Source organism: Gracilinanus agilis, chromosome 1 (genome assembly GCF_016433145.1).
Source record: "Gracilinanus agilis isolate LMUSP501 chromosome 1, AgileGrace, whole genome shotgun sequence".
NCBI classification, from domain to species: domain Eukaryota; kingdom Metazoa; phylum Chordata; class Mammalia; order Didelphimorphia; family Didelphidae; genus Gracilinanus; species Gracilinanus agilis.
Genome location: NC_058130.1, coordinates 333,129,092 through 333,156,515, shown reverse-complemented (window position 1 = coordinate 333,156,515; position 27,424 = coordinate 333,129,092). Strand labels below are relative to the sequence as shown.

Genomic DNA, 27,424 nt, shown 5'->3' with positions numbered 1-27,424 from the left:
TTTTCCCCAATTCCCAAACCAGTGCCATATCCACCATGCCGCCTACCTAATCCTTATAGAAGCAACAGTATTGGGATTGCCTCATCCTATATTAAGAATAAAAGTTTTAGTTTCACTAAACTAGTTTCCCATTTTGTGCCCTGTCCTACCCTTCCCTGTCATTTATACTGATGTCTTCCTTCACACTTTGCCCCCATCCACTCAGACCACAGATTTACTTCTCATTATCTCTTTCTTACACTCACATACCCCATTACCGCCCACTTACACTTACACTCACATACCCCATTACTGCTCACCTCCAACCCTTTGCCTTACCCACACCCACAGCACCATTTTCAAAGGCCTCTAGTCCAAACTGTATATACCCAAGAATATTGAACAAAAAAATGTCTCTCTGGAACTTCTACCCACTGCTCCTCATTCTGCCCTGTGGTCCCCAGCAAAACAACAGAATACACCTTCTTAATGAAAAACCTTCAAATTTTTGAAGACCGCATTCATATCCTTGCTGAGTCTTCTGCTCTCCAGTCTTAATATCCCCCATTCTTTCCTTTGGGGTTCCTACCCAATGTTTGCAGTTTGTTCACCATCCTCATCACAGTCTTCTGGACATGGTTCATTTTGTTTGTATCCTTCTTTAAAGTGCCCTCTTCAGAGTTGAATAAAATGCTGTAGATATCATTTGACCAGAGTAAAGAGAAACTATCATCTTCATGCTGGACACCCTGCCTTTCTTGAGAGAACCTAATAAGAATTAGCTTTTTTGGTGGTCTTGTCATATTTTTGACTCATACTGAATTTTGTAGTCCAATAAAGCCTCTGGATCTTTTATCACCCATATCTAATCATTCCTCTGCCACCTTGTATTTGTGTCATTTTTTAAAATTCCAGTAAAGAACTTTATATTTATACCTTCTTGCACTGTATTAGATTTAGCCCATCCTTATAGTCTGTTGAGATGTTTTTGCATACAAACTTCATCCAACATTTATTAACTGTTTCTCCCAGCTTCCTGTCATCTGCAAATTTTGATAAGTATGTCATCTATGCCATTGTTGAAGCTATTAATAAAAGTGTTGAATAGCCAAGGACAGATCCCTGGAGCACTCCACTAGACTCTCTTCTTCAAGCTGACAGACAGAATTAATGAATCCACTCTGGATCCAGTCATTCAACTAGTTACAGATTTACTTAACTGTACTGCCCTTGAGCTTACATCTCTTAATCTTGTTTATAAGGGTATAATGAGAAACTCTGTCAAATAACTTGTCACAACTTTGCCATACTATATGCTCTGTTTCCAGCATTCTTCTGATTAGTTTCTTGGTCAGAGAAGGAAAAGAAGCTATTTTACAATGTATGACCAATTCTTGATAAAGTCATACCAGTTCTTGGGATCACCATTTCCCATCTGAGCATTTTTTACCACCTTCCCATTATATTAAGTTCTATTTATAGTAGCTCTCTTTGTGGTGACAAAGAACTGGAAATTGAAAGGATACCCATCAGTTGGGGAATGGCTAAACAAGGTGTGGCATATGATTGTGATGGAATAACACCATTCCTTAAGAAATGACTAGCAGGTTAACTTTGGAAAAATGTGTAAAGACCTACATGAAATTATGAAGAATGAAACCAGCAGAACCAAGAGAGCATTATATACAGTAAAAGAAATAGTGTTTGATGAATCACTTGTGTATGTCCATCTCAAGAGAAAGAAGTAATAAATAGATTCAAGCAAGGCAAAGTTTTATATATACATGTATCTTTTTGTCAAATGATACTTTCTCTAATGCAGAGAGGAAGGGATTTATTTGAGTATTTTAATATAGAAAACAAAATTTAAAAACTAAGTTCTAGAATTTTTATAGCATTTTAAGACATTTCTCAGTTTCTGATGTATAGAATCTTCCTTCTTTGCTTTTCTGAAAGTCAGGAAAGCATTTTCCTTTCTTCAGGCCTATTATCCAAGATCTCTCAGAGAGCCGTAATTGTAGCTCATTTGTCAATTTTTTCAGTACCCTAGGACGGAGGCCCTGAAAACTTGGCATCTTGTACTTTGCGTTCTCTCTTCCCACTGAAAGGACTCGATTATAATGTTTGTCTTTCACACATCCATATTATAGTCCTTCCAGATATTCTGCCTCTGACACCTATGTATCTTCCTTCCCAATGTTTCTTTCACATCTCCTCTTTAACTCCTTAGTTTCTCCAGTCCCTTTCTTTATCCCTGGGGCTATTTCAGTCTTTGATTGACCCCAAAGCTTATATCAAACCATAATTTACAAATTCCATAAGTACATTTCAAATCAAAAAGTGTTTTGTGGCCAAATTAGTTTGGAAAAAATCCTAATTTAGACTATCCACCTGTTTTTATAGCTGCAAAAACTGAGAAACTTTGTCACTTAGGGTGACAAAACTAGTGAATAACTCATGAGATGTGTAATACTTTCCCCTCACAAATGGTAAGGTTATCTTATCTAAATTTTGAATGACTAACCCCCTAACTTTCATATTAGTATTATTTTCTCATTAAAATAAATTAATTACTAATTGGTAGAATTCTAAGTAGTTCTGTAGGACTTTTTTTTATTAAGGAGCTTAATTTTTAAAAAATCATTAACTAATTGTTGTAGCCTGTCCTTGGTTTGGGGAAACAAGAAAAAGATGATTGTCAAATCAACAGTTCAACAACATTTTTAAAGTACTATGTGCAAGACACTATGCCAAGCATGGAGGATGCAAAAAAAGGCCAAAAAATAGTTCCTGCTCTCAAGGAGCTCACAGTCTAATGGAGGACACAACATAAAAGGAATTATGTACAAACAAGACATATATGTGAGAAATTGACACTAATCTTTGGAAAAAGGCACTGTGTCCTCTTGCCAGCACTGAGTAGGAAGAAGAGGAGGAATTAGTCAGAGTAGGCAGCTTCTCTAAGACTGACTTTCAAGAACCCTGAATCTATAACTTGGAGGACCCAGTAAACTGTACCTCTTCACTTCCGGCATGGAGCTGTCCATAGTATTGTGTTCTAAGATAGCATCAACAATGGGATCCTAGAGATGACTGACTTAGGATGTCAGTACTTTCCTTTCTAATGAAAGGGCAACTCAGTCTAGTCTGCTAAACTAGACTATAGTTGTTTTTTTTCCTCTGTGTTCTCAGCATTCAATTTAATTTAACAACTGGTTATGGGTCACTCACTTGTATATTAGGTAAGGGAAGAAGGTAAAGAAATGGGCCTTGCCCTCAAGGAGCTTACATTCTGCTGGAGGAAAACTAGAGTCAGTTAATACAGTACAATTGCACTTTGCAGCCACACTCAGGAATTTGGGGTTCACATCAGCTGGGGTATGTGTGTGACAGGAGTAGTATATAGTAGTGCCTCTTTCCTTCCTCCCTCATCTCTCCCATCTTTACCCCCTTCTCTCCAATCTCATTGGCTTCTCATTTCTTTCTGTTAAGTTTCTGAAATTTGGCTCTGAGACCATTTGCAGTCATTTACATATACTACTTGGGAAGTTTCCATAGTGAATAGAGACCAGGCATTGGAGCCTGGAACAACTGGATTCAGATCCTACCTTAGGCACATTCTAGCTATGTGAACAAAGATATGTCACTTAACCCATAGTATGCCACCATCCAACTGTCTAAGCCTATATAACTTACAGACAAGTTGTTAGTCCATCTACGTGGAAGGCATGTCCTTAAAACAATGAAATCACAGGTCTGGTCTTACCTTCCCCTCTCTCAAAATAAAATGTAAATTACTGGTTGTCTCTGCTTTTGGATGAACTACTAATGATCTACTAATAATATATACTGAATTAAAACTTAACAGCCATGTATAAAATACCTGTCCTACGCTAGGCAATGGGATACTTCTTTACTTCATTCAATTCCTCATTAATATGAGTGGTGCAGATCTGAACCCATCTATACCTTCTCTGCCCAACGAGCTAGACTCCTTCCTCTACTTCTCTTGGTGTGGGAGTACCAGTACAACACTCCAGATGCCCATCTGTCACTTTCCTTATTTCTGCATGTTTAGGGTATGCAGAAATTTTCCAATCACACATCTCTTGGATTATATCTTTTATGTCACTTCTTGTTTGTTGTTGGTAATATCCTTATGGCAGCCACGTGCCTCGTGTTCTGGGCTCCAGTGGATGATATCAGCCCAAGCATCATGCCTTTTCTACAACAGGCAGCTATGGTCCCTTTTCCCTAACACTGCTTTCTTAGGTACCCACTTACTGGTAAGGCAACAAAACCCAACAAAAGAAGATAATCTTTTGCCAATAATCAAGCAAGCATTTATCAGTTGCCTACTATATGTTAAGCGCCGTTTGAGACACTGGGAATAAAAATATAAAATTGACACAATTGCTGTCCTTAAACTGCGATTAGACAGGCTGTTTCTGCTGGCTTGGCAAGGAAGGTATTTTGTCATATAATTGCTATGTTCATGGCAACACAAACTGTAGAATGAAATAGGAAAATATACATACTCCTCCAAAATGAAATCTGATGCTTTTAAAAATCGTTCTACCATCCATTCCCTCCCTTTGATTTAGAATCCCTACCTGTTCCCAGGCTGTAATTACATCTTTCAAGGCCCAGTTCAAGCAGTCTCTTTCATGAACCTTGATTATACCTTTTATGCTACTAATCCCTTAATGCTGTGATTTCTATACTTTTATTTCAACTAAATTGTCAGCTCCTTACAAAACAATCTTATATTTTTGTGTATGGACATCTTTCCTCTTTCCACTCTCTAATCAAAACTTTCCCTTTTCCTATCATCTAACACTATGTCTAACATAATTCTTAGTGGCTCAATAAGAATTTGTCAAAAAAAACATTTAAAGTTTAAATGAAAAGAAAACACTACTTGTGGAATGAACATTTTTTTCTGAAGTATGCTATAAGGAAATTAGCAAGAGGAAAGTGTCTTTTTTTCACTCTAATAGAAACAAGAACCATTGATTCATTCTTTCAATACCTATTTCAAGAAGAAACCAGATCCATGAATTCAAAAATATTTACTTAGAATCTACTACCTACATAGTCTTTAAAGAATGACCTGAGTGACAGTTTTCACTCCCCACTCCAGAGGTTTTTGAACCATATCCCTCTAACTTCTGATATACAACCTGTGCAGCCCCCTCAGCTCAGTCATGCCCTTCTGTTTTCAGGCTGACAGCATGTCTGGAGGAGGCTGTTGCTATTCATTCTGTTGAAGAACATTGTCACTGACTGACATTATCAGTGCACAAAAGACTTTGAAACCACAGTACTTTTCAACAGTTTGCAGCTGTTTTAAAAATAGTTCTACCATGATGGATTTTAAAATCTATATATATGTCAATATGTGTACTCAAATTAAAATTATTTTTTACAATCAACTTATAGCCATTTCTTGTCAGCAAATTTAGGACCACCTTAGTTGGGTGTTTTCTCTTTTTTATGTTTTACATTATGAAATTATGAATTTTTGTGGTCACTTTTATAATTTTATTTCAATCTCTCTTCTCTCCCTTAAAAAATGTATTAAAACTTTTAAAAGATTGAACTTAAGCTAAGGGGAAATCATCCATTTATAGCAATTCCCAGTAATTTAGTTTCCTAGTCACAATATAAAGTTCTTAAAGTATTAATAGTAAACATCATAATATTAATAGGAGGCAACTAGGTGACTCAGTGGATTGAAAGCCAGGCCTAGACAGAGGAGATCCTAGCTTCAAATCTGGCCTCAGATACTTCCTAGCTCTGTGACCCTGGGCAAAAACCTATGGCCTAGTTATTACCACTCTTCTTTCTTAGAACTAATGCACAGTATTGATTCTAAAATGGAAAGTAAGGGTTTTAAAAAAAAGGATTAATATTATCATTGGTTTTGCTTATCATTGATGGTTTTCTTATACTATTTTGGAGTTTACTTTAGCTAGTAAACTTTTGATCCGTCTCCACAGTCCATCCTGCCCCTAGAAAATGCTTTCATAAATGAAAATTGTTTGGTCATCAAAACAGATGTGGATATTTTACTTAAATAAAGCTGTGACAATAATTTCTCTGCTTACTTTGTTCCTATAGGATTCAGATGAAATATTTATTCATTTGTCTATCATTCATTAATCTATCTAAATAATGACTGTGTCACATACCATGCTAGGTGCTAGCGATGCACAGATAAAAATGAAACTAACCCCGCCCTTGAGGAGCTTACATTCTATTGGGAAAAAACAACAAGTATACTGACAAATAAGTTTAAAAAAGATGCAAAATCAGTAAAAGATAATTTCAGAGACTGAAAATACTAGCAATAGGTCTTGAAGGAGGCTAAGGATTCTTAGAGGTAAGGAGGAAGTGTATTCCCCATTATGGGGAGAGTCTATTCAAAGGCATAGCAAAGGAAGTGAAGACTCATATACAGGAAGCAGTAGAGTTTTGCTGGATTATAGAGTATTTTTTTTAAAACCCTTAACTTCTGTGTATTGGCTCCTTGGTGGAAGAGTGGTAAGGGTGGGCAATGGGGGTCAAGTGACTTGCCCAGGGTCACACAGCTGGGAAGTGTCTGAGGCCGGATTTGAACCTAGGACCTCCCCGTCTCTAGGCCTGACTCTCAATCCACTGAGCTATCCAGCTGCCCCTATAGAGTATTTTTAAAAGACTAACATGTAGTAAATCAGGAGGCTGGAACCAGATTGTGAAGGGCTTTAAATGTCAACAGAGGAGTTTGTATTTGATTGTCAAACCTTTTGGGAGCCGCTTGAAGTTCTTGGTCAAAGGAATAACATAGAAAGACCTGTGTTTTAGGAACATTAATTTGACAGTTGTGTAGAAGGGAGAGACCCAAAGCAAAGTGAACAATGAGGAGGCTGTTGAAACAGTTTATCTGAGAGATGATGAAATCCTGAACTAGGGTATGGCTCTAGGAGTGGGGATAAAGGTTCAGATGTTGTAGAAATAAAACTGATAAGATGTAGCAATTGATTGAACATTTGAAGTAAGCGGTATGAAAAGTTGAAGATGATTCTCAGACTGAGAACCTCAGTGAATAGAAATTTACAGAAAGTTACATATTTTCTGCTACCATTAAAACTCCATGAGGGCTGGGATCATGCCTTCTATGAACTTTGCCTATCTTCTAGTTCCTAGTATAGTGCTCTACACTTAGTAAGTACAGTTATTGAATTTAATTAAATATTTTAATTAATTATAATGATTTTAGAGAAACATTATGGTAATATAATGATATTGTTGTTCACTTGTGTCTGACTCTTTATGACCCCATGGACCATAGTATGCTGCCATCCATGAACTTTCTTTGGCAAAGATCCTGGAGGGTTTGCCATTTCCTTTTCCAGTGGATTAAGGTAAACAGAAAGTCATACATCTAGTAAGTGTCTGAAGACAGATCTGAAGTCGGATCTTTCTGACTCCAGGCTCAGTACTTTGTCCACCGAGCCACCTATTGCTATTTCCTTCTCCAGCTCATTTTACAGATAAAGAAACCGGGAGCAAAGAGGGTTAAGTGGCTTGCCCAGGTCACACAGTGTTGTAGAGAAATATAGATTTAGTTAGCAGAAGCAGACTTGACTGACAAGGGAATTTAGAACCTTGGGAGTGGACTCACAGGGACACTGACAGTTTTGAAGCTGGCTGTTGGAACCTGGTCTAATGGTGGCTTTGGTCAGACATCTCATCTTTCAAGCTATTTCCCTGGACCTTGGACTATGTTATAGCTCCAATTAAGCTTCCCAGTGAAGTAGTAAGGTAGAGAAGTGGATTTGTATTTTGTGGTGGACACAAAAGACCATCCCATCTCCCTCTCTTCACAATTGGATTTAACTTGCTGTGTATCCTGTCTCCTGTACCAGCTTTTGAAGACTTCATCACTGGACATCTTTGTGAGATCCCCTGTTCCCCAGCAAGACCTTGCCCTTAGCAGTTTGCAGATAGATTATAGTCTATAGAGTAGTTTGATCCATCCCTTTACCCCTGGGTGGAGATTTATAGATCTTAGTGATAGTTTACCTAATCCCCTTCATTCCCCATCCCACTTATTCATTAAACAGTTTAGTTATTACAATCCTGCCTGTGTATGTCCTTTCCTAGATACTAGGTTGACACATTGAAGCCACTGTGTATTGAAGTTACTTTCCCTGGTTATTATTCTGTTATATGTTATCCCCAGCTAAGTGTTGTTACCTGGTTATTCAGTTACCCTTTTCAGTTCCCTTTAGTCAGCTTATTCACCTAAATGACAACCCAATTCCATTTTACCAATAACTGTTGTGACTCCATCTTTCCCCACTTTAGTAGTGAATTATTCAGTCACTCACTACAACAGCTAGGAAGAGTCTGAGATTAGATTTGAGCTCAGAAAAATGGAGTCTCCCTGATTCCAGGCCCAGGGCTCTCTCCACTGTGCCATCTAGCTGCCCATCTTTAGTAACTGACTGTTCATTTGTGGTTTCTCATTCACAACTTCACTCTATTGTTTAATTTTGGTGTTTTCCAGCAGTAAGGAGTTAAATTACAGTGTTACCAAAACCTGTTGCAGATGTCAGTGTTGGTTTTAAAGAAGTGATTCTGTTTTTAAGGCTTTCTTTAATTTGGTTTATTAAATTTGTCATTCAACCATGAAGAGTTTTTGATCCATGACATAAGAATACCTAAAGATTAGCTATTGATTGAACTTTATTTTTTGCATAATTTCTATTTTCATAGGAACTATAATGGAGACATGTACACTCTTTCCCTCTACCCTTCAGAGTTCCCAGTTAATTTTAGAGAGAGTGCAAAATATTATCTTCTAACTTTAAAAAAGTAGGCTACTTTTTGGCTAGGCACATAAATCTCAAAATGTTCTCTGAGGATTGGCAGACTGTCTTTAATGGAGAAGCAGCATGGTATGTAAGAAATAACACTGTGTCTGGAGCCAAAGCAGCAAAGTTCAAATCCTACTTCTGATGATTGATCCACTTTGGCTAAGTCACTTGGGCCTTGGTTTCTTCTTCTATAAAGAGAAACTTTGGACTTGATGGCCTCTGTTCTGAATCTATGCTCTTATGTTCTTCACTTAGACAGAGAATGAAACTGAAGTGTTTTTCTGCCTGTTTCCTTTTGAAATTTAGTATCTGAAAAAAAATCCTGAAAAATATAAAGATTTGCTTCTATGAGGAGGGAAGTTTTTAGAGACAGATTTTGGTCTGTTTCTGGGATTGCATGAATATAGGAAGTCCCATTGAGGTATCTCTGTCTACCAGTGGAAACTGGAATTTTTCTGAACCTTATGGTTGCTAGAATAAATGCTGAACTTAAGTCCTACCCATATACTGTCTCTGCCTCCCTAGATAAGTCATTTAAATCCTTAGTACCCCAGGCAATTCTCTATGGCAACCACAGAGAAGATATTAGGGTTTATTTGGAGCGGCAGTATCTTGTTACATACAGAAAATAACATCTAGTTCTCTTCAGCTCCCTCCATGTCTGTAACCAAGTTCTGGCTGAAATGAGTATCCTCTAGGCATCTCAAATTCAACATTTAGTTGCTAAGTCTTGTCATTTCTACCTTCATAGTATCTCCTGTATATGCTTCCCTCCTCTTTAATTTCATAGCTACCACTCTAGACCAAGCCCTTATCAACTCATGCCTGGGTTTAGTAAGCCCTTAATAGATGCTTGTTGTTGTGACTTACTGAACACTTATTTTCCTCTCTGGACTAGTCCAACCTACTGTAGATCTGAAGAGTAACCTATCAGCAAGAGTTTGAGCAAACTATTTAATCATCACTGTTCCCAGAATTCTCATAGAAATGAGTTCCAAAGGTTCTCCTCCTGGTATATATTTACTTCAAGGAAAGTTTGGTCCTGATTTGTCTCTGTTCTGTGCTAATAAAATTCATCCATGTGACATGACTAGAGCCATTCCAGCTTTGGATCCATATTTTTAGTCTCTGAGTCATAGAACGTAAAATCTAGACTTCACCTCGTCCAATCTCCTCTATTTGTATTGGAAGAAAGTGAGGCTTAGAGGTTAATTGTCTTACCCAAAGTCACAGGACTAGTCAGTGGCAGAACTAAGACTAGAACCATTCCACTTAAGCCTCTTTCATTCTCTGAATTAGAATAAATGGCTAGGCATTGGGGGTTAGGTGACTTGACCAGGGGCTCACAGGAAGTATCTGAGGCCATATTTGAACCTCCAGCCTCTAGGCTGATTCTTTGTCCACAGAGCTACCTAGTTGCCCTCCTCCTTCCCTCCCCCCTTCCCCCCCCCCAATTATTGTCTATATTTAACTATGTGAAATTAAGATAGGACTTCATACTTTGGAAGAGCTCGTTTCTAAGATGTAGTTTATCTGTCCTCCTTTAAATCCATTTGAAGATATTTGGTTTTTTTCCAGATTTTCCACTCTTCATGTGTTTTTTAAAGTGTTTTCCGTACATTTCAATATTTTTATTGTTAGTGACCTAGTCATGTTTTGCAGTTGTATTATGTATATGAATAGATAGAACTGTTGTCTGTCAGCTTCCAACAATGAGCTCTACCACCTGGAGAGAAGACAGAATTACTTATACTGTAATGTTTGTTTTCTGATGCATTGGGCTAAAAGATCACCATTGACCCATCTATCTTCCCTACAGAGCTCAATGGTTTTTTATTATTTTTTTATTTGAAGGTTTTTGTTTGTTTTTTATTCCAATGTGCTTCCTCTCAAATTTTGTATAAAGCATGTAGAAAATTTTGATACTTAGATGTCCCCTATTTCCCTGATCAAAGGCTCTTAATATTATAAAGTTTTTACTTAACATTAGGTAAAAATAGTCAAGGCGGTATGTATAGGCCTATTATCTTAGTATATTAAAGGGTAGGCATGACAGATAGGTGCATTTCAAAATGAGATGTTACAAACAATCATGCCCTTTTTGGTTGTACTTTTGAGTCTTACAGTTTTACTTTCTCAATTTCTGTGTTTATTTTAAAGTATATTATAAAAGACTAGAAATTAGTCCTTTTTCTTTCTTTCAAAAAATTGAGGTCTAGGATACTACTAGGTAAATTAATCACACATGCCACCAATATTTCAGATGTTCAGCAATCATAGAATCTTAGAGTTGGAATGAACCTTAGAGGCCATCCTAGTCAACAACTCACTCCCATAAATTAGTGTGAGATGGCAGTCAAGAAAGCTATTCTTTTTTTTTAACAAAAATTTTCACTTTAAAGTACTAATGAGTATCCCTTTTATATTTCACAATGATCTCCATCTCTTATTGACTCGTAAATTCCTTTCCTATCCATAAAAATGATAGGTAATATGTTCCCCATTCTTCTAATTTGCTTATATCTCCCTTTATATCTTTTTTTTTTATTTTTTTTAAACCCTTAACTTCTGTGTATTGGCTCCTAGGTGGAAGTTTGGTAAGGGTGGGCAATGGGGGTCAAGTGACTTGCCCAGACAGCTGGGAAGTGTCTGAGGCTGGATTTGAACCTGGGACCTCCTGTCTCTAGGCCTGACTCTCAATCCACTGAGCCACCCAGCTGCCCCCTCCCTTTATATCTGTAAATGTCTTCTATGTCATTTTTCCATTTTGATCTTAGTGGATAGTATAAGATATTGGTCTATACCTCATCCCTGCCAAACTACTTTCCAGTTGTCCCAGCAATTAAAACTATTCATTCTTAAACTGCATTAGGGAATATATAGTGTCTAGGACATGGGAGTCATGATGGTCCTGCCTTAATTTTCCTTAATCTTCCCAATTTTTACCCAATCTGGAACATTATCTTCAGTTCTGGATGTCACATTTTAAAGGAATAGCGATAAGCAGCAGAGAGTGTCTAAATTCGGGCAGTCAGGATGGTGATATACCTTTAGTTTTTGCTGTGAGGATCTGTAAAAAGAATTGACGATGGTTACTTTGGTCAAAGGGAAATTATATCATAGACTCAGAAAGGACTAGACAGAAGTCTAGTCCAATAAAACAAGGAGCTCACAACAATTCAGTCAAGCTAAACAGTTTTATTGAGGGGAGATACTCAAAAATATAGGGCAGTCAGGGAGAATAATAGAAACAATTCCACAGAGAAAATGAGGCATTTTAAACAGCCCCCATCCGCACCCCCCTAGCAATAAAGTCTGGTGGCACTATATACAGTTCTTATCTGGGTCTACAAGGACCAAACACTGGGGAGCCTGGACCTAGGGATGGTTCAGAGGCTGTTTGCTAGTGTGACCAAAAGAAGACTTCTAAGGACCTGGTAGCTAGTTGATATTCAGACTCCCTACCACTGGGAAGAGCCTTTGGGCCATTACTGCTGGTCTTGCTCTGAGTGACAACAGGGCCTTTTGAACAGCCCCTGCACTTCTTGCTTTAGCTGTTTGGAGAAACTGCAGTATTACTCACAAAGATTTAGTGCAGAGACGGTAACTATCTTGGAGTGACTGACACGAGCCAAGTCTTGAAAGAAAATAAAGATTCTTGGGAAGCTAAGGTGAAACAGAAAGGCATTCCAGGCATGGAGAGTTCATGCAAATTCATGGAAGCAAGAGATGGAAAATGCCAAGAACTGAGAAAAGTTTGGCTAGAGCATAGTGTGTGAAAAAAAATGATGGGTAATAAAGCTGGCAAGGTAAATGGAGTCCAATTATGGAAGTCATTAAATCAAAGTGAGGAATAAAGAAAACTGCTGGATGTTTTTGACCAGAGGATCAAAATGGTCAGACCTCTACCCCAGGACATCCTTAGAAACTAATAGTTTCTGGAATTAAAAGTGAAAATAAAATTTCATTGTGCTTAAAGTGTATGTGACTTGTAGAGCTGGATATTAGCTGTGGGCAGGTCTCTTACACTTTTTTCTTCTCTTGCCTACAACATAAAATTAAAATTCAGAAAATAGTAGTATTTCTATTCGTGCCAATACCATATACAAGCATTGCAAATGAGTTTTATGTTAATATTAACATTCTGCTTGTTCAATTTTTTTTTTTTGGATTTCATTTACTGTAATTCCTCAATTTTCTTGAGCTCTTTTTATTATGAACTTTTCCCAGATGATGCTGAAGTTGGCATTTGAAATGTCTTTCTTTTTTTAAAAATGGAAGTCAGTTTATTTCAACTTCTTTGTTTTTTTCCACCTGTTATTTTTTTGGGAAATCAATATAAGAAGAACAAATGAACTTATTACAATGTTCTTTTCCACACTGAAATGTTTTCTTGTGACATTAGCTAGAAATGAATAGTCAGGAATTTGTATGTACCAGGGCTCCCTCTTCTTCCAGTCACCCAAGTTCACAACCTAGTTCTCTTCTTTGACTCCTCTCACCCCACACATCCAATATTTTGCCAAGGCCTGTTGATTTTTCCTTTGTAATATTGTTGCATACATGCCCTCTGTCCACTGACACTGCAACTGCCCTGGCATAGGCCCTCAGAACCTTATACCTGAATGATTGCAAGAGACTTCTGGTTGATCTCCCCACCTTGAGGCTTTTCCTACTCCATTCCATCTCCCTTTCAGCTATTAAATTAATCTTCCCAAAGCAGGGGATGTGTCACCTCACCCCCAACCCAACCCAATCATAATATTCAATAAACTCCAGGCAGCTTGGTGGCCCAGTAAATGGAGTGCTGGGCCTAGAATCTGGAAGACTTGAATTAAAATCCCATCTCAGACACTTACCAGTTGTGTGACTTAGGGTAAATCCTTTAATTCCTGTTTGCCTTGGTTTTCTCAACTGTAAAATAGGGATAATAATAGCACCTCTCTTCCAGGCTGATTGTGAGAGTCTAATGAAATATTTATTAAATGCTTATTAGTGCCTTACCCATAGTAAGTGCAATACAATGATAGCTTTATTATTATTTATTATTATTATTATTTTATTATTATTACCTTCAGGATAAAATAGAAAATCCTCTGTTTGGTATTTAAAGCCCTTCGTAACTAGGTCCCTTCCTACCATTTAGTCTTTTTTCACCTTACTCATGCTTACATATTCTCTGATCCAGTGACATGGCCTTTCTTGCTATTTCTTATACAAGACTCTCCATATCTGGACTCCCAGATAGAATTTTCATTAACTGTCTGCTAGGCCTAGAATATTCTCTCTCTCTCTCTCTCTCTGTTTTCTCTCTCTTTCTCTCCCTCTCCCTCATGACTTCCTTCAAATCCCAACTCAAATCCTACCTTTTACAAGAACCCTTTCTTGATTCCTCATAATGCTAGTGCTTTCCTTCTGTTGATTTTCTTCAGTTTATCCTGTACACGTCTCATTTCTACATAGGTGTTTGCATGTTGTCTCCCCCATTTGACTGAGCTCTTGACTCTTGAGAACAGTGATTGTCTTTTTCAGACTGTTTCTTGTTTTCTCCCTTTTCCTCACTTGTAGACCCACTTTTTTTGCTAATAGAAAAAAGGAATGGGTAGGAGGCATGATTGTGGAGGTTTGGGAATTTGGTGTGGTGTGCATAGTTCTAGCACTTATTTATTTGTGAAATGAGAGGGATATAGGCATAGCTCAGGTAAATGTTGGTCAATCTGAGTGTCTCTTTTGTCCGACCCAGATTCCCTTAAAGAACTGATTTTTTCTTGTATCATTCCTCAAATACTTGCTTCACCTTCCAGCCTACTCAGCTGTATACTGGATCCACAGCTCAGTGAGCTTCATCCTGAATTTGAGTTGTCACTTTTTTGTATGTGGTATTTTGCCTTATGTTATGCTACTTCATTTTTTTTATGCCTCTTTCTTCTGTTGATCTGTTTTTAGGTGATGTGCTAGAAAGCCAGAATGCTAGTGACTTTTGGCAGCATTTTTATTTTAATCAAAAGTATTTGTATAGAATGCTTTTGATTATTCATGAAGTGGGAAACAGCATACAAATCTTTAATTTTAAAGGAAATTCATCCCAAATTTTAGCCATTACTCTTTGCATGCCCCTTCACTAACCCTTTTACCAAGAAGAAATTGAATTGATTAACCAGGATTTTATTCAGTATGTACTATAGAGGAAACACTGTGGAACATAATGATAAGTAAGCAATAGTACCTGCCCTCAAGGAGATTTCTCCATTCTCCAGTAGTTCTTTTATTCTTTTTCCTACTAAGATAAAGTTGGAAACAGGAAAGTGGAATGGGGATTGAATTTGATCTAAGATTGTAAGTTCCTTCAATGTTCCCATAAAGTGGATTTGCATTGTTGTTGTCATTGTTTGTCCTACATTTTCAAAGAGAACCAGGGATGTCATGGGGTGATTTTTTTGACTTGTATTCTTTGAATATAACATGCTAAAAGCCATTTGGTGCGTTGCTAGCACATCCATCCTCTTTCTTCTTGCATGTCTCCTAGTGTACTGTTAACAGATTGGAGAAGAGTTTTAGATAATCAGGCAATTCAATCTATTCCCTTTCCTCTTTCCCAGCCATCCATAGTTAAGAAAGTTTATCTCTGTCCAAGTTTTGGGAAATTTTATTTATAATCTCCTCTAATGTTGATTGAATTAGGATTATGAACAGAGATTAAAATAAGCAAATGGCAACTGGGTAGTTTTAGTGTCTATGCTTTTTAATAAGAGTTGAGGCAAAGTAGAGGCAAATTAGTGAATATGTGGTGAGGATATGGTGATAGTTACCCAGTCAGCCTAAGTTATTTCATATTCTTCTGCCAAATTTTGCCTTATAATTAAGGACCTCACAAGAGACGGTATGGCATAGTCAACAGAAAAGTGGCCTCAAAGCCAAAAAGACATGGGTTCAAATTCTGTCTCTGAACACACCTAGCTGTGTGACCCATGGGCAAATTACTAAACCTCTCATTATGGCTCTAGGTGGCGCACTAAGACTATGAATGGTTGAGGAAGTTTCCTCACCAGAGTTCTTGTCTTAATGAAATTACAGATAAAGCCCCTATCTTGTAAAAGTCTCTACCCCAATCCAGGCACAGCTCTTTGGTAATTCTAGCAAACATACCTTTTGTGAGAGTCTTTACCTGTTCCTCACTCTACTCTTAGACATGGAAGCTAGGGATCTTCAAAACATAATCTCAGACATGGATCTTTATGACATGCTCAAAAGGGAAGAAGCAAATGGAACTTAAAGAATCTGCTATATTTTTGTTTACAATAAATAGAACTCAAGGGGAAAATCACTCAATGATTTCTTTGTGACTTTCTTGCCATGGAAAGGAGAGAAAGAAGTAAGTTAGGAAGGTGAGAAGGAGGGAGAGAAAGAAAGGAAAGAGGGAGGAAGGAAAGAAGAAAGAAAAGAGGGAGGGAAAGGGGGAAAGAAGGAGAGAATGAGGGAGGGAGAGAAGGAAAGAAAGAGAGATTATGGTGGGGGTTGGGTGGTGGTTAGAAAATAGATGCTTTGTTAATTTAAAAAATAAAAAGTAAAATAGGGGGGCAGCTGGGTAGCTCAGTGGAGTGAGAGTCAGGCCTAGAGACAGGAGGTCCTAGGTTCAAACCCGGCCTCAGCCATTTCCCAGCTGTGTGACCCTGGGCAAGTCACTTGACCCCCATTGCCCACCCTTACCACTCTTCCACCTATGAGACAATACACCGAAGTCAAGGGTTTTAAAAAAAAAAAAGTAAAATAAAATAAAGCTCTCATTTGAAGCTACTAAAAACAAATTATAAATTGATCATCTCAGAATATGATTTTTGTTCCCTCTATACGTACACAGATATAACAAAACTCTACAAAGGAGTTCCCTTTTCCCCAGGAATACCAGATGCCAGACTTCTTTTCCCAGGACCAAAATCTAAAATAAGAGTCAGACCCAGAAAGAAATATATAGTCTTAGAACACAGTAGAATAGAGCAGTTTGGATGTTATGAGGTATAATGGCCTCCCCAGCCCTTTAAAGTCCTCCTTTAGTCCATTAGAGTTAGAGTCCCTTAATACTCATATATTGCAGCTTTTTCATTAGTCAGAAGAGCTAAAAAGACTTGGCTGACAGTTTATTTCAGAGTTCATTACCTGCTGGCATGTTCTAGTAGGAAGAGTATTTCTGATTTGGAGTTAGAAGAACCAATTTTTGTCCTAGCTAGTTTGTCCTAGTCTACTTGATGGCAACTAGATGCAGTCTCCTCTGTATGAAGGAGCAGATTCTTTATAACCAGCCCCCAAAACTGCTTTATGCTAATTCTTCTAGTTAGTGCAAGACCTCTTCTTGGATAGGAAAGGGATAGCTTCCCAACACTGCAGTAGACAAAGCTTCTAGACTGTGGCTCCTGTGAAGTTTCACATGATTCCTCCAGGTCACCACTGTCTATTATCCTCACTCCTAGCATATTTTAAAGTGGAGAGAAGAACCATTTTGATAATTAATTCAATTTATGGGATTAATTGCACCTGTTAATAGGAATGCCTCTGGAATGATATGTTAAATTGCTATTAAATTTTCTAGGGGGATTCTGAGAGAGTAATGATAATTACTGGACCAAACATGGGTGGAAAGAGCTCCTACATAAAACAAGTTGCATTGATTACCATCATGGCACAAATTGGTTCCTATGTTCCTGCAGAAGAAGCTACAATTGGGATTGTGGATGGTATTTTCACAAGGTAAAATTATTGGTTCCATTTTAATATATTCCTGTAAATGAATCATATTGAATTCTCTTTTCATTTAAGCATTTAAACTGATATATTTTTCTTAAATGTTTTAGTTCTTTTGGAAAGTATTTCATCATGAATCATAGAGTTGCAGAGTGGCTTAATGCTCACATATTGCAGCATTTTTATTTTTATCAGTTGAGAGAGCTAAAAAGATTTGTCTGATATAGTTTATTTCATAGTTCATTATTTGCTAGCAAGTTCTAGTAGGAAGAGCACTTCTTGGAGTTAGAAGAATTAATTTTCCTCCTAGCTAGTTTGTCCCAGTGTAGGTGATACAACTAGAAAATGGCAGAACTGGGATAAAAACCAGATCTTCAGCATCTCTTCAAAGTTATTCTACCTCCCTGCACTTTAGTTCTCTCATCTATAAATAAGGGGAAAGGTCTATAAAAAGAGGAAATGCTGATAATAATATTTATAAGAATCATATGAAATTGTGTGTGTTCTTTAGTTTCCCAAAGCCCCATATAAATATCAGCTGTGACACTGGTAACTATAATTTTGCTTCTTATTTTAATCTGTAAATTTAATCCCTTTTGGCAAACTATAAGTAATTATATATGTAAGCTGACATAGGAAGATGAGAAAAATATAAATGAAAGCTTATTTTTTTGGCTAAAAAAGTGGCTTGTGACCTAACTTAATTTTTATGGTATGTGAAGATTATGGGAAAAAATAATAATTTTATTGAATCAATGACTTGAACCATGGCAACTTTAAATTTAACTTTGCTTAATTATGTCTCTCTAACATATTACCTCACTTAATCCTACCAATGTTCTTTGTTGCATTTCTGATTTTTAATTCAGATTCGTATTTACATAATAATTTATAACCTGGGATTTATTCTTAAATTGCTATGTGGTATTCTCTTTCAGAGGACATTAAACTATCACAGTTCAAAACTGACTTAATTATGATTGCTATGCAAATGACTCCCAGATCTCTGTATCCTGCTCTAATATCTCTTCTTAACGTCTGTCACACATCTCTAACTGCCATTTGGATATTTCATACTAGATATCCTACCAGCATCAAAATCAGCCTATCTGAAACAGAACCCATTTTCCTCCCAAACCCCACCTTATTCCAAAACTTCCCAGTTTTGCTCAGGGGCACTACTTTCCATCTAGTCTTCTTGGTTCACAGCTGTGGCATTATACCTGACTCCTCCCTTTTTCTCACTCCATATATTCAAATAATTGCCAAATCTTTATCTTTCTATCTCCAAAACATTTCTTGCTCCTATCGCCTTCTCTCTGCAAACATAACTATTCCTCTGTTTCAGGATCTCATCAACCCTCACCTGTTCCAAGATATAAAGCCAATACATGAAAAAGTAGCACAACTTAAAAAAAGAAAGTTTTAAAGGAAAAGGGTTATTTTCTGATAACATCATAACACACCTAAGCCTCACAATATTACTATTTATTATGGGCCAACACTGAGCATAAGGAAGGCTTGTCTTAGATACTATGTGAGTGATTTTAGTTACTAACATACTAAAAAAAGGCCTTATTATAAGCTAGTTTTGCAGTAAGGCAGACCCACAAAATAGAGNATTCTGCATTCAACACCATGGTTTTTATGTTGTTGTTTTTTTTATTATTGTTTATTGCCTATACTGACAAATACCTTCCTTATTTGTTACTTCCAAATTTCTTCCCCTTTCAACCTATAACTTTTGACCCCTTCTTTTCTTTCATCTTGCAACTCTCTCACAAGTTTAAGTGATTTCTGGAAGGATTTCCCTTTTTCTGGGGAATTCTTTTCATTTTTTGAAGGTGTCAGTGTGTCATGACATTGCAATGCACAGTGGAATGCAAGTGGAATAATACCTTTGTTGCAAAATTATATTTAAACAGGAAAATAGGACTTTGCCTTCTACTACCACTAAATGGGTTTATAACGGTGCCTTATGTTAGCTTCAAACAGAATATCCTCTTCTACTACAAATTTTACCTGGATTGGCCTCCACTAACTTTACTAATGTTTTAGCCATGAATGACTTAGCCTGGGAGGATATTTGTCTAAACTCTTATAATAGGCAAATGGAGCCCACTAAAAATTACACATTTATTTTGCTGGTTGGTTTCATGGAGGATGTAGAGATAAACAAAACAATTCTCTCCTCAAGAAGCCTCTAGTCCAGTTAAAAGGATAAAATTAATCATAGTAATTATAGGAGCAACTAGGTGGCTCAGTGGACAGAGAACCAGACCTAGAAACAGGAGGTCATGGGTTAAATGAAGCCTTAAATGAAGCTTTTGGAAAGAGTTCTTTGCTCTGCTCTCCAGCCCTCCAGAGAGTACTGAGGAGATGTCACAGAGCTGATGCATTCTCAGAAGATGATACAGTTTCTTGGGGGCCATGATGGAGTTCAGTCCAAAGAAATGTACCTAGTAGAAAATGATGTTGTTTTTTAAGTCTTTTCAGTCATGGTTGACACATCTTGAATCCATTTGGGTTTGCCCATTCCTTCTCCAGTTCATTTTACAGATGAGGAAGTTGAGGCAGACAGGTTAAGGGACTGCTTGGGATCACATAGTTACTAAGTGCCTGAGGCTAGATTTGAACTCAGGAAGGTGAGTCTTCCCGACTCCAGACCTGGCACCTTATCCACTGTACCACCTAGCTGTTCCCGACTGGAAAATGGTACACAGCTACTGAGTGACTGAGGCTGGATGTGAATTTGTCTTGCTGACTCCAGGTCCAGCACTCTTATCTCCCAACCACACAAATAACTTCAGGGTCTTACAAAAGTCTTAGTGCACTTTTTAAACTATCAAATCATAACATTATAATTCCCAGCAGACTTCATAATCCTTACTACCCTGAGGAGTTGTTCCAAAGGGTAATAAACCTTCAGTGACATTATTATGAATAATATTATTGCTGTTATTATTGCTGATGATAATATATACTCAAGCTACCTAGTTGCCCTCTATAATTTAGTTTTGAGGGTTCCCTGGGCCACTAGGAATCCCTCTGACATGTTGAGAGTCTCAGAGCCTCTGTATGTCAGAAAAATCAGTTGAACCAAGGTTTTTCCAGCTTTAGGTCAGGCTCTTTCTCTAGTTCTGTTTAACTATGTCTAGCTTTGTCTCCTGGAGTGCACTTAGAAAGAAATCTCTCTGAAAAAAGAAAAGAGGGAGAAGTCTCTCTGGCTTCTTTTTTCTCTTATTATTGTTACTCTTAGTTGCTGTATTTGTTTACCTTTCTTGCATTTTTTTGTTTGGAATGTTTCAGAAGCAAATGATCTCTTCAACTCTGGTTTTCTCTCTAGGTATGTTTCTGATACTTATTTTTTTTTCTTGCATTATGGTGTTCAGATTTTTTTTAACATGTCATGCTCTTTTGGGAGTTCTATAATCCTTAAGTTGTCTTAGAGATCCTCCTGTCTTAGAGATCAGTACATTTTGCTTCTATAGTAATCTACTTTCTTTTAGTGTTATTGCTTTTTGCTCTCTTTTTTTCAGATTATCCTTTACTTTTTTTTATTCTTAATCAGTTATTCTCTTTTGTTTCTTTGGTAAGACATGCCACCATGGGTTCAACTTTTTCTATTCTGCCAGTTATTTGTGCTAATGCAGGCCATGAATTCTGCTCTTAAAATTTTTATTCCTCTTTTACATCCTTCTACTTCTCTAGATGCTCAGTATCCTATTTAAATTATCTTTTCACTTAATACTTTCTTGCTGTTTGCAACATTTCCCATGCCACCTCTATCCTGAAGAAAGTATCTGAGTAAAATTAAACATATAATCATTGTTCTACGGACAGCATTGCTAAAGCATAATGATCATTACTTGGATAATCTGAACCATAACTTAAATATAGACTTCATAATTTTTCATTATTATGGATATACTTTGAGAATAGCTCTCTGTCTGACATTATGTGGGATATTACTTCCCAAGCCAACCAGTATGGCATTTCCAAAGGTATTCTGAATTCTTGGAACCTCATGGATAATTTACCTAGGGATTAAGAGAATCTGCTATCCAGAGCTGCCCAGATCTCATCTCTCTTGCCTGGGTTCACTTCCTAGAACCCCATGTACCCATCCCCCATCACTTCCTTGCTCACAGCTGCCTTCTTTCTTCTTCCCCTTCTCTAAGGCTCAGAGATGGTGATTTAAAGGGAGGAGAAGGGCATCCCTAAAGCTGTAATTAGGAATTTAGGAGCCCTTATTTTAGGATACCATTTTAAAACTCAATAGGAACAAATTTCCATGGTCAAGTTGTCAATGAAATGTTCTTAACTGTATAAAGCAGCTCATAAATTAATAAATTCCTTGGCTCCATTAATGCATTATTAACTGTTCCTGACCTATATAAGGGTTAGAAAGGAGGATTAGAAGGATTAAGTCTGCCTGTCACTCCTAAAAATACCCTGGAGGTTTTTTCCCCACTTAATCACATAACTACAACCTTCTGTGTTGCCTGAGCTGGCCAACTTTTCAGTACCTTTACTGTGAAACATAAGAAATTTCATCTAGATTTTCTGTTACATTTGGGTGGAAATACATAAAAGGTGATAACAAAAATTAGGTATCTATTCATTTCATGCCAAAATGTTCTAGACTTCCCTTTATTTCTAAAAAAAAAAATTCAAAATTTCAAATATTTCAAATTCTACCATTTAGTATATAGTATCTTGTGGGTAGCATGTGCTCAAGTGATTTATGAATAAATGAAAATTTTAAATTAAAAATGCATTATGTTGACTTAATTTATTGGAAACATTGAGCACAGTTCCCTAAAATCCATAGTAAATTCTTGTTGGTGTCATCAACACCACCACTGTGCGCAGGGCATGTCATGAAGTGCTACTGAAAGAAATAAATCGAATACACAAATTTTTAGATTCTGTCCCTAGGGAGCTGGAGGCAGAACCGATACACATTAAAAAACACAGTACTTACAAAATTTACAAAAAAACTTACATGTAAGCAATAGAGAGGTAGAAGGGAGACTAGGGTTGTCAGATGTAGATTCTAGTTCTAAATGTTTTCATTGATGTGCTTTAAGAACTTTTGTCAGGTTACCATTTCTTTATCCATTAAAATTCCCTCCTGTGTTTAATGAGTGGCTGGACTAGATGACCGTGAATGTCCCTTCCAACTTTAATATTCTGGAATTCACAAACATTCTGAGAAGAAATTAATATTCATATAAAATTAAATACATCATGCTCCAAGGGTACTAATAAAATTCATGGAGGTAAATTCAGTGAAAATGTAAAAGGAAAAGAATATGGCAAGGAGAGAAAGAAGAGATGGAGATTGTTGTACACCAAGATTTAAATGAGTATCAGCCCCTCTGGGCTTTCAGTTTCCTCATCTATAAAAAGAGATTGGTTGGATCCTAGGTTCCTTCTAGCTCTAAATCTGAGATCCCATACAAGGGTAAGCAAGGACTGCTGAGGAATTTTCAATAGATGTGAGAAGTAATCAGAAGACTCTGGATTTCTGAGCCCAGGTTTAGATGAACAAAATGATCCTTATGTATTTGACCTTATTAAGTTGAATGGAGGTACCAAGGGCTATTACTTTTTTTTCCTTAAAAAGACCTGCAGAAATCCAGACTAGCACCATCAATCCTATCATTGTCTGAGGTATTCCAACAATATAACAAGGAGGGCAGGGCTGGTTGTTTTAGTACTGATTTTGTTATCTTGAGTCAGATATAGCCTCTCGGTCTCAGTTTTCCCCATGAGACAGATTTAGAGCTGAAAGGGACCTTAAAGGTCCCTGAACCTAACCCCTTATTTTTTACAGTTGAAGAAATTGAGACTGGAGAGGTCAGATGGCTTGACCAGCATCACACAATCTAAGATGAGATTTAAACCTAATTCTTCCTGATTTCATGTTTAATGCTCTATCCCTTGCCTGCCCTGCCTCCTTTGTAAAGCATTTGATGTGGCTTGGGGAACTATGTAAATGTTTATTATTATTGCTGTTGCTGTTGTTAAGCAGTTAAGTGTCACAATGGGTAGAGTGTATGCCTGGAGTCAGGAAGACTTATCTTCCTCAGTTCAAATGTGACCTCAGACACTTAGTCCTGGACTGGACAAATCACTTAATCCTGTTTGCCTTAGTTTATCTATAAAATGAGATGGAAAAAGAAGTGGCAAACCACTCCAGTATCTTTGCCCCCACAAAAAGCCAAATGAGGTCACAGTCAGGCATGATTTAAAAATGGCCAAACAGTGAAAATTATTATTGTTGTTGTTGTTGTTATTATTTTCCTAACTCCAGGTCTAGTGTTCCATCTATTATGCCACATGATTGTGGCATTAAAGAGGGCTCAAAGGACACTGATAAAGATAGTTCCAAAAAAGGGGATGGTATAAAATCAGAGATTTTTACTAATAGCTTGCATTTATATAATGCTTCAGATTTGCAAAGTTTATTTTATCTGATCCTCCCAACTGGTCAATAAGGTAGGAAATAAAATAATTCCTATTTTATAGATGAGGAAAGTAAGATTTTCGAAAGGACAAGTGAGTGGTCCTGTGTCACACTACTATGTATCTGTGGCTGGATTTGAACTCAAATCTTTCTGAGTCCAAGTCTTACACTTGTTAGCACTAAAAGTATGTTTTTTAAAAAAAAAAATTTTGCTTTGCTGAAACCAATTCTGAAACCTTTCTTAGGAGAAAGTAACCTATTTAAAACATACCATTTAATGATGTTTTAAATTAAGTGATATCCTATATAACAATGATGATAATAACTTCTTATATATAATTTTTTATTTAAGCTAAAGAATTTGAAATAATAAGTTTGAGGTTATATGCACAATTTTTAATTAATTTCAGATACTGTTTTATTATAATGCTAAACTTTCAGAGTAGAACATTAAAAAGCAATTTAAGGACTATAAAAAAATTAAGACACTATTAACTCCCTTTCCTATTTATTTTAATTTTATGATTTGAGGAGACATAATCTTAGAAATATGCACAATGTCCAAATGTATATGGAAAAGTAATGGAACATTTCAGTCCTAATCCTACTTTCAGTGCTTACAACTTTTCTTTCAAAAGACCTATTAGTACATGTGGGTAATTTTTTTCTCCCACAGCAGTTTTAGTTTATTTGATCCGATTATGCAAAGCAGCATGAGCAGCCAATGTACAAATAAAATAATAATGAATTTACATCAAAATTGTAAAATCCTGCTCATTATACTCACGTTATGAAAAACAGTATGAATAGCCAATAGACAAATAAAATATTTACATCATACTCATATGAAGCACCTTCATATAAACATTCCTGAGATATGGGTATGTTAGGAATTAATATCCAGATATGTTACAAATGAGAAAATTCAAACACAAGAGTAGTTCCGTGACTTAGGCATTGCCATTAATCTCAGATTAAAACCCAGAACCACCAACTCCTCATCTGCTATGACTCAGGAATTCTCATCAGGGCACATCTGAAGCACTTGTGGAAGTTATTTTTAGTTATGCTATTTTTTAATTAAAATTTTCAATCAATGAAAATCTATCTTTTCTCTCTCATTCCCTCCTTCTACCATTAAGGAAGGAAAACAAAAACCTGTTTATAAACCTATATAATCGCTCAAACTATATTACCTTATGTAACCTAGACAAGACAAACCATCTTTATTCTTCTTCCTTTTTCTTTCTTCTTTTCTTTTTCCATTGTCTTGGACCAATAGAAGAGAGAAGGCTATGGTGAGAATGGGTTGTAGTGGACCTAGAAGAAGAAGAGGAATTTCCATTGTGGGAGGGACTTGGTGGAGAGCTGTATCAAGTGAAGGAGAAGACAGAAGGATAATGGGAAGGGAAGATATGTCTTGGATCAGGCTGGCCTTTATGTAGTCAGGAGCAAAGTATGTAATAAAAGCTAGTGGCATGAATGTAGGGAAGAAATTATTTGAAACTGGGAAGAAAATCTAATGCTCACCTAAGAGTATTTTGATTTACTTTTTCAAATACAAATATGCACTCTTTATCTCAATTTACTAATGCCTACTAATCTTTTCCTAAGCTTGTATATGGCTACAGTATTCCTGGTAGTGTGCTGTGGGAATCATCGTGATGGACATTGGGAGCAGAGAAGGATGTGCAGTACAGGTTCCCACCAGGAAGAACTATGTGTACTCAGAGAGGATTTTTAGGCACATAGATAGTGGGCTACTTAGGGTAAACTTCATTTCACTGGCTTCTGAGTTTTCCCAAATCCAGCCTCCTGTGTGACCAGCAAAGGGAGTGAAGAATGAATGTGTATGTTGCCCTGCAGATGCACTACCTCATGAGTTTCTAACTGTTTATTCTGCTTTTCTAATCTGTTTTTTTTTTTAGGTGAAGGAAGGACAGAGGTGAATATAATTTGTAAAATCTCTCTTATATACCCTCTTCTCTTCTCTGACACTGACACTGCCCTGGTACAGATCTACATTGCCTCATGCCTAAATGATGCTGTACCCTGGTTTGGGGTCTACTTACCTCAGGTTTCTCCCTGCTATAGTTCCTTCTCCACTTTGCTGCCAGTTTGATCTTCCTAAAGCCACAGCCATGCCATACTCTTCTGCGTCCCACCCCTCATTCATTAAACTTCAGTGGCTCCCTAGAAGTGGACATTTTCACTGGCCATCTCCCATGCCTTACCTCTACCTCCTAGCTTCCTTCAAATGCCATCCCACCATCTACAAGAAGCCTTTTTTCCCTTAATGCTAGTGCCTTCGGTCTGCTGATTACTCCCAGTTTGTCCTGTTTGTTTCTTGTTTATGTGTAGCTGTTTGCATGTTGTCTCCCTCTAGACCAGTGATTCCCACAGTGGGCGCTAACACCCCCTGGTGGTGTTAGCAATCCAGGGGGCGGTGATGGCCACAGGTGCATTTATCTTTCCTATTAATTGCTATTAAAATAAAAAAAAATTAATTTCCAAGGGCCTAAGTAATATTTTTTCTGGAAAGGGGGAGGTCGGCCAAAAAAGTTTGGGAATCACTGATCTAGACTGTGAGCTGCATGAGAGCAGGAACAACCTTTTGCCTTTCTTTGTATCTGTAGGACTTAGCATGGTGCTTAGCACATGGTAGGTGCTTAATAAATGCTTATTGATAGGCTAATTCTTCTGTTGACTAAAATAATCTTGGATAACAATTTAGCCAGTTTGAAAAATTAGTTAATTCTCTCAGTCTACTTATTCACTGTATGATGTCTTGGGTTGTTTTCAATTTTCTAATGGGTTGCATAGGTTAAAACTCTGCCCTAACATACTCTCTGTATTTTTAAAGTTCCATGTGGTTTAAAGTTCCATTCATTTAGCAAGTTCCATTCATAGAAAGGTCTGGAGTTTGTTTAGCTGAAGAAGGATGATTAAGAGTATTTGCATTCTTTGATTCTCTTATATGGAAACAAGCAGGACTTCTGTCTTTGTTTTTAATATAATGTTGGGAAATGCCTCAATTAAAAAAAGAAATCCCTAATTAAGCTGAACTTCAAAGAATGATTAAAATCCTGTTGAATATTTGGCCATTATCCTAATTTTTAATAAGTGTATAGAAATATACCTGTTATGATTAAATTTCTCCAGAGACTCTATCCTAATTTTATAATTATTAAAAGATTGGCCAGAGAAAGAGAGAGAGAAAAGCACGAAGAGCTACATGGCCAGCTGCCTCCTCTGCTAATAGGCTGAGCCATCCCAGAGTCAAACTGTGCCCCCCTGAAGCCCTGGGAGACCCAGGGGAAAAAGACAGGCTTCCTGTCCTCTCAGTTCTCATGATGTCTCTCTAGAGCCT

The 27,424-nt window shown here is 37.1% G+C and overlaps 1 protein-coding gene across 1 annotated transcript in view; it reads left to right on the top strand.

Moving 5' to 3' along the window:
- Positions 1 to 27,424, top strand: part of MSH3 (mutS homolog 3) — a 206,246-nt gene that overhangs the window by 154,077 nt on the left and 24,745 nt on the right. The window contains 1 exon segment of the mRNA XM_044662970.1: positions 17,428 to 17,585. Within this exon segment, the coding sequence (XP_044518905.1) occupies positions 17,428 to 17,585 (158 nt within the window).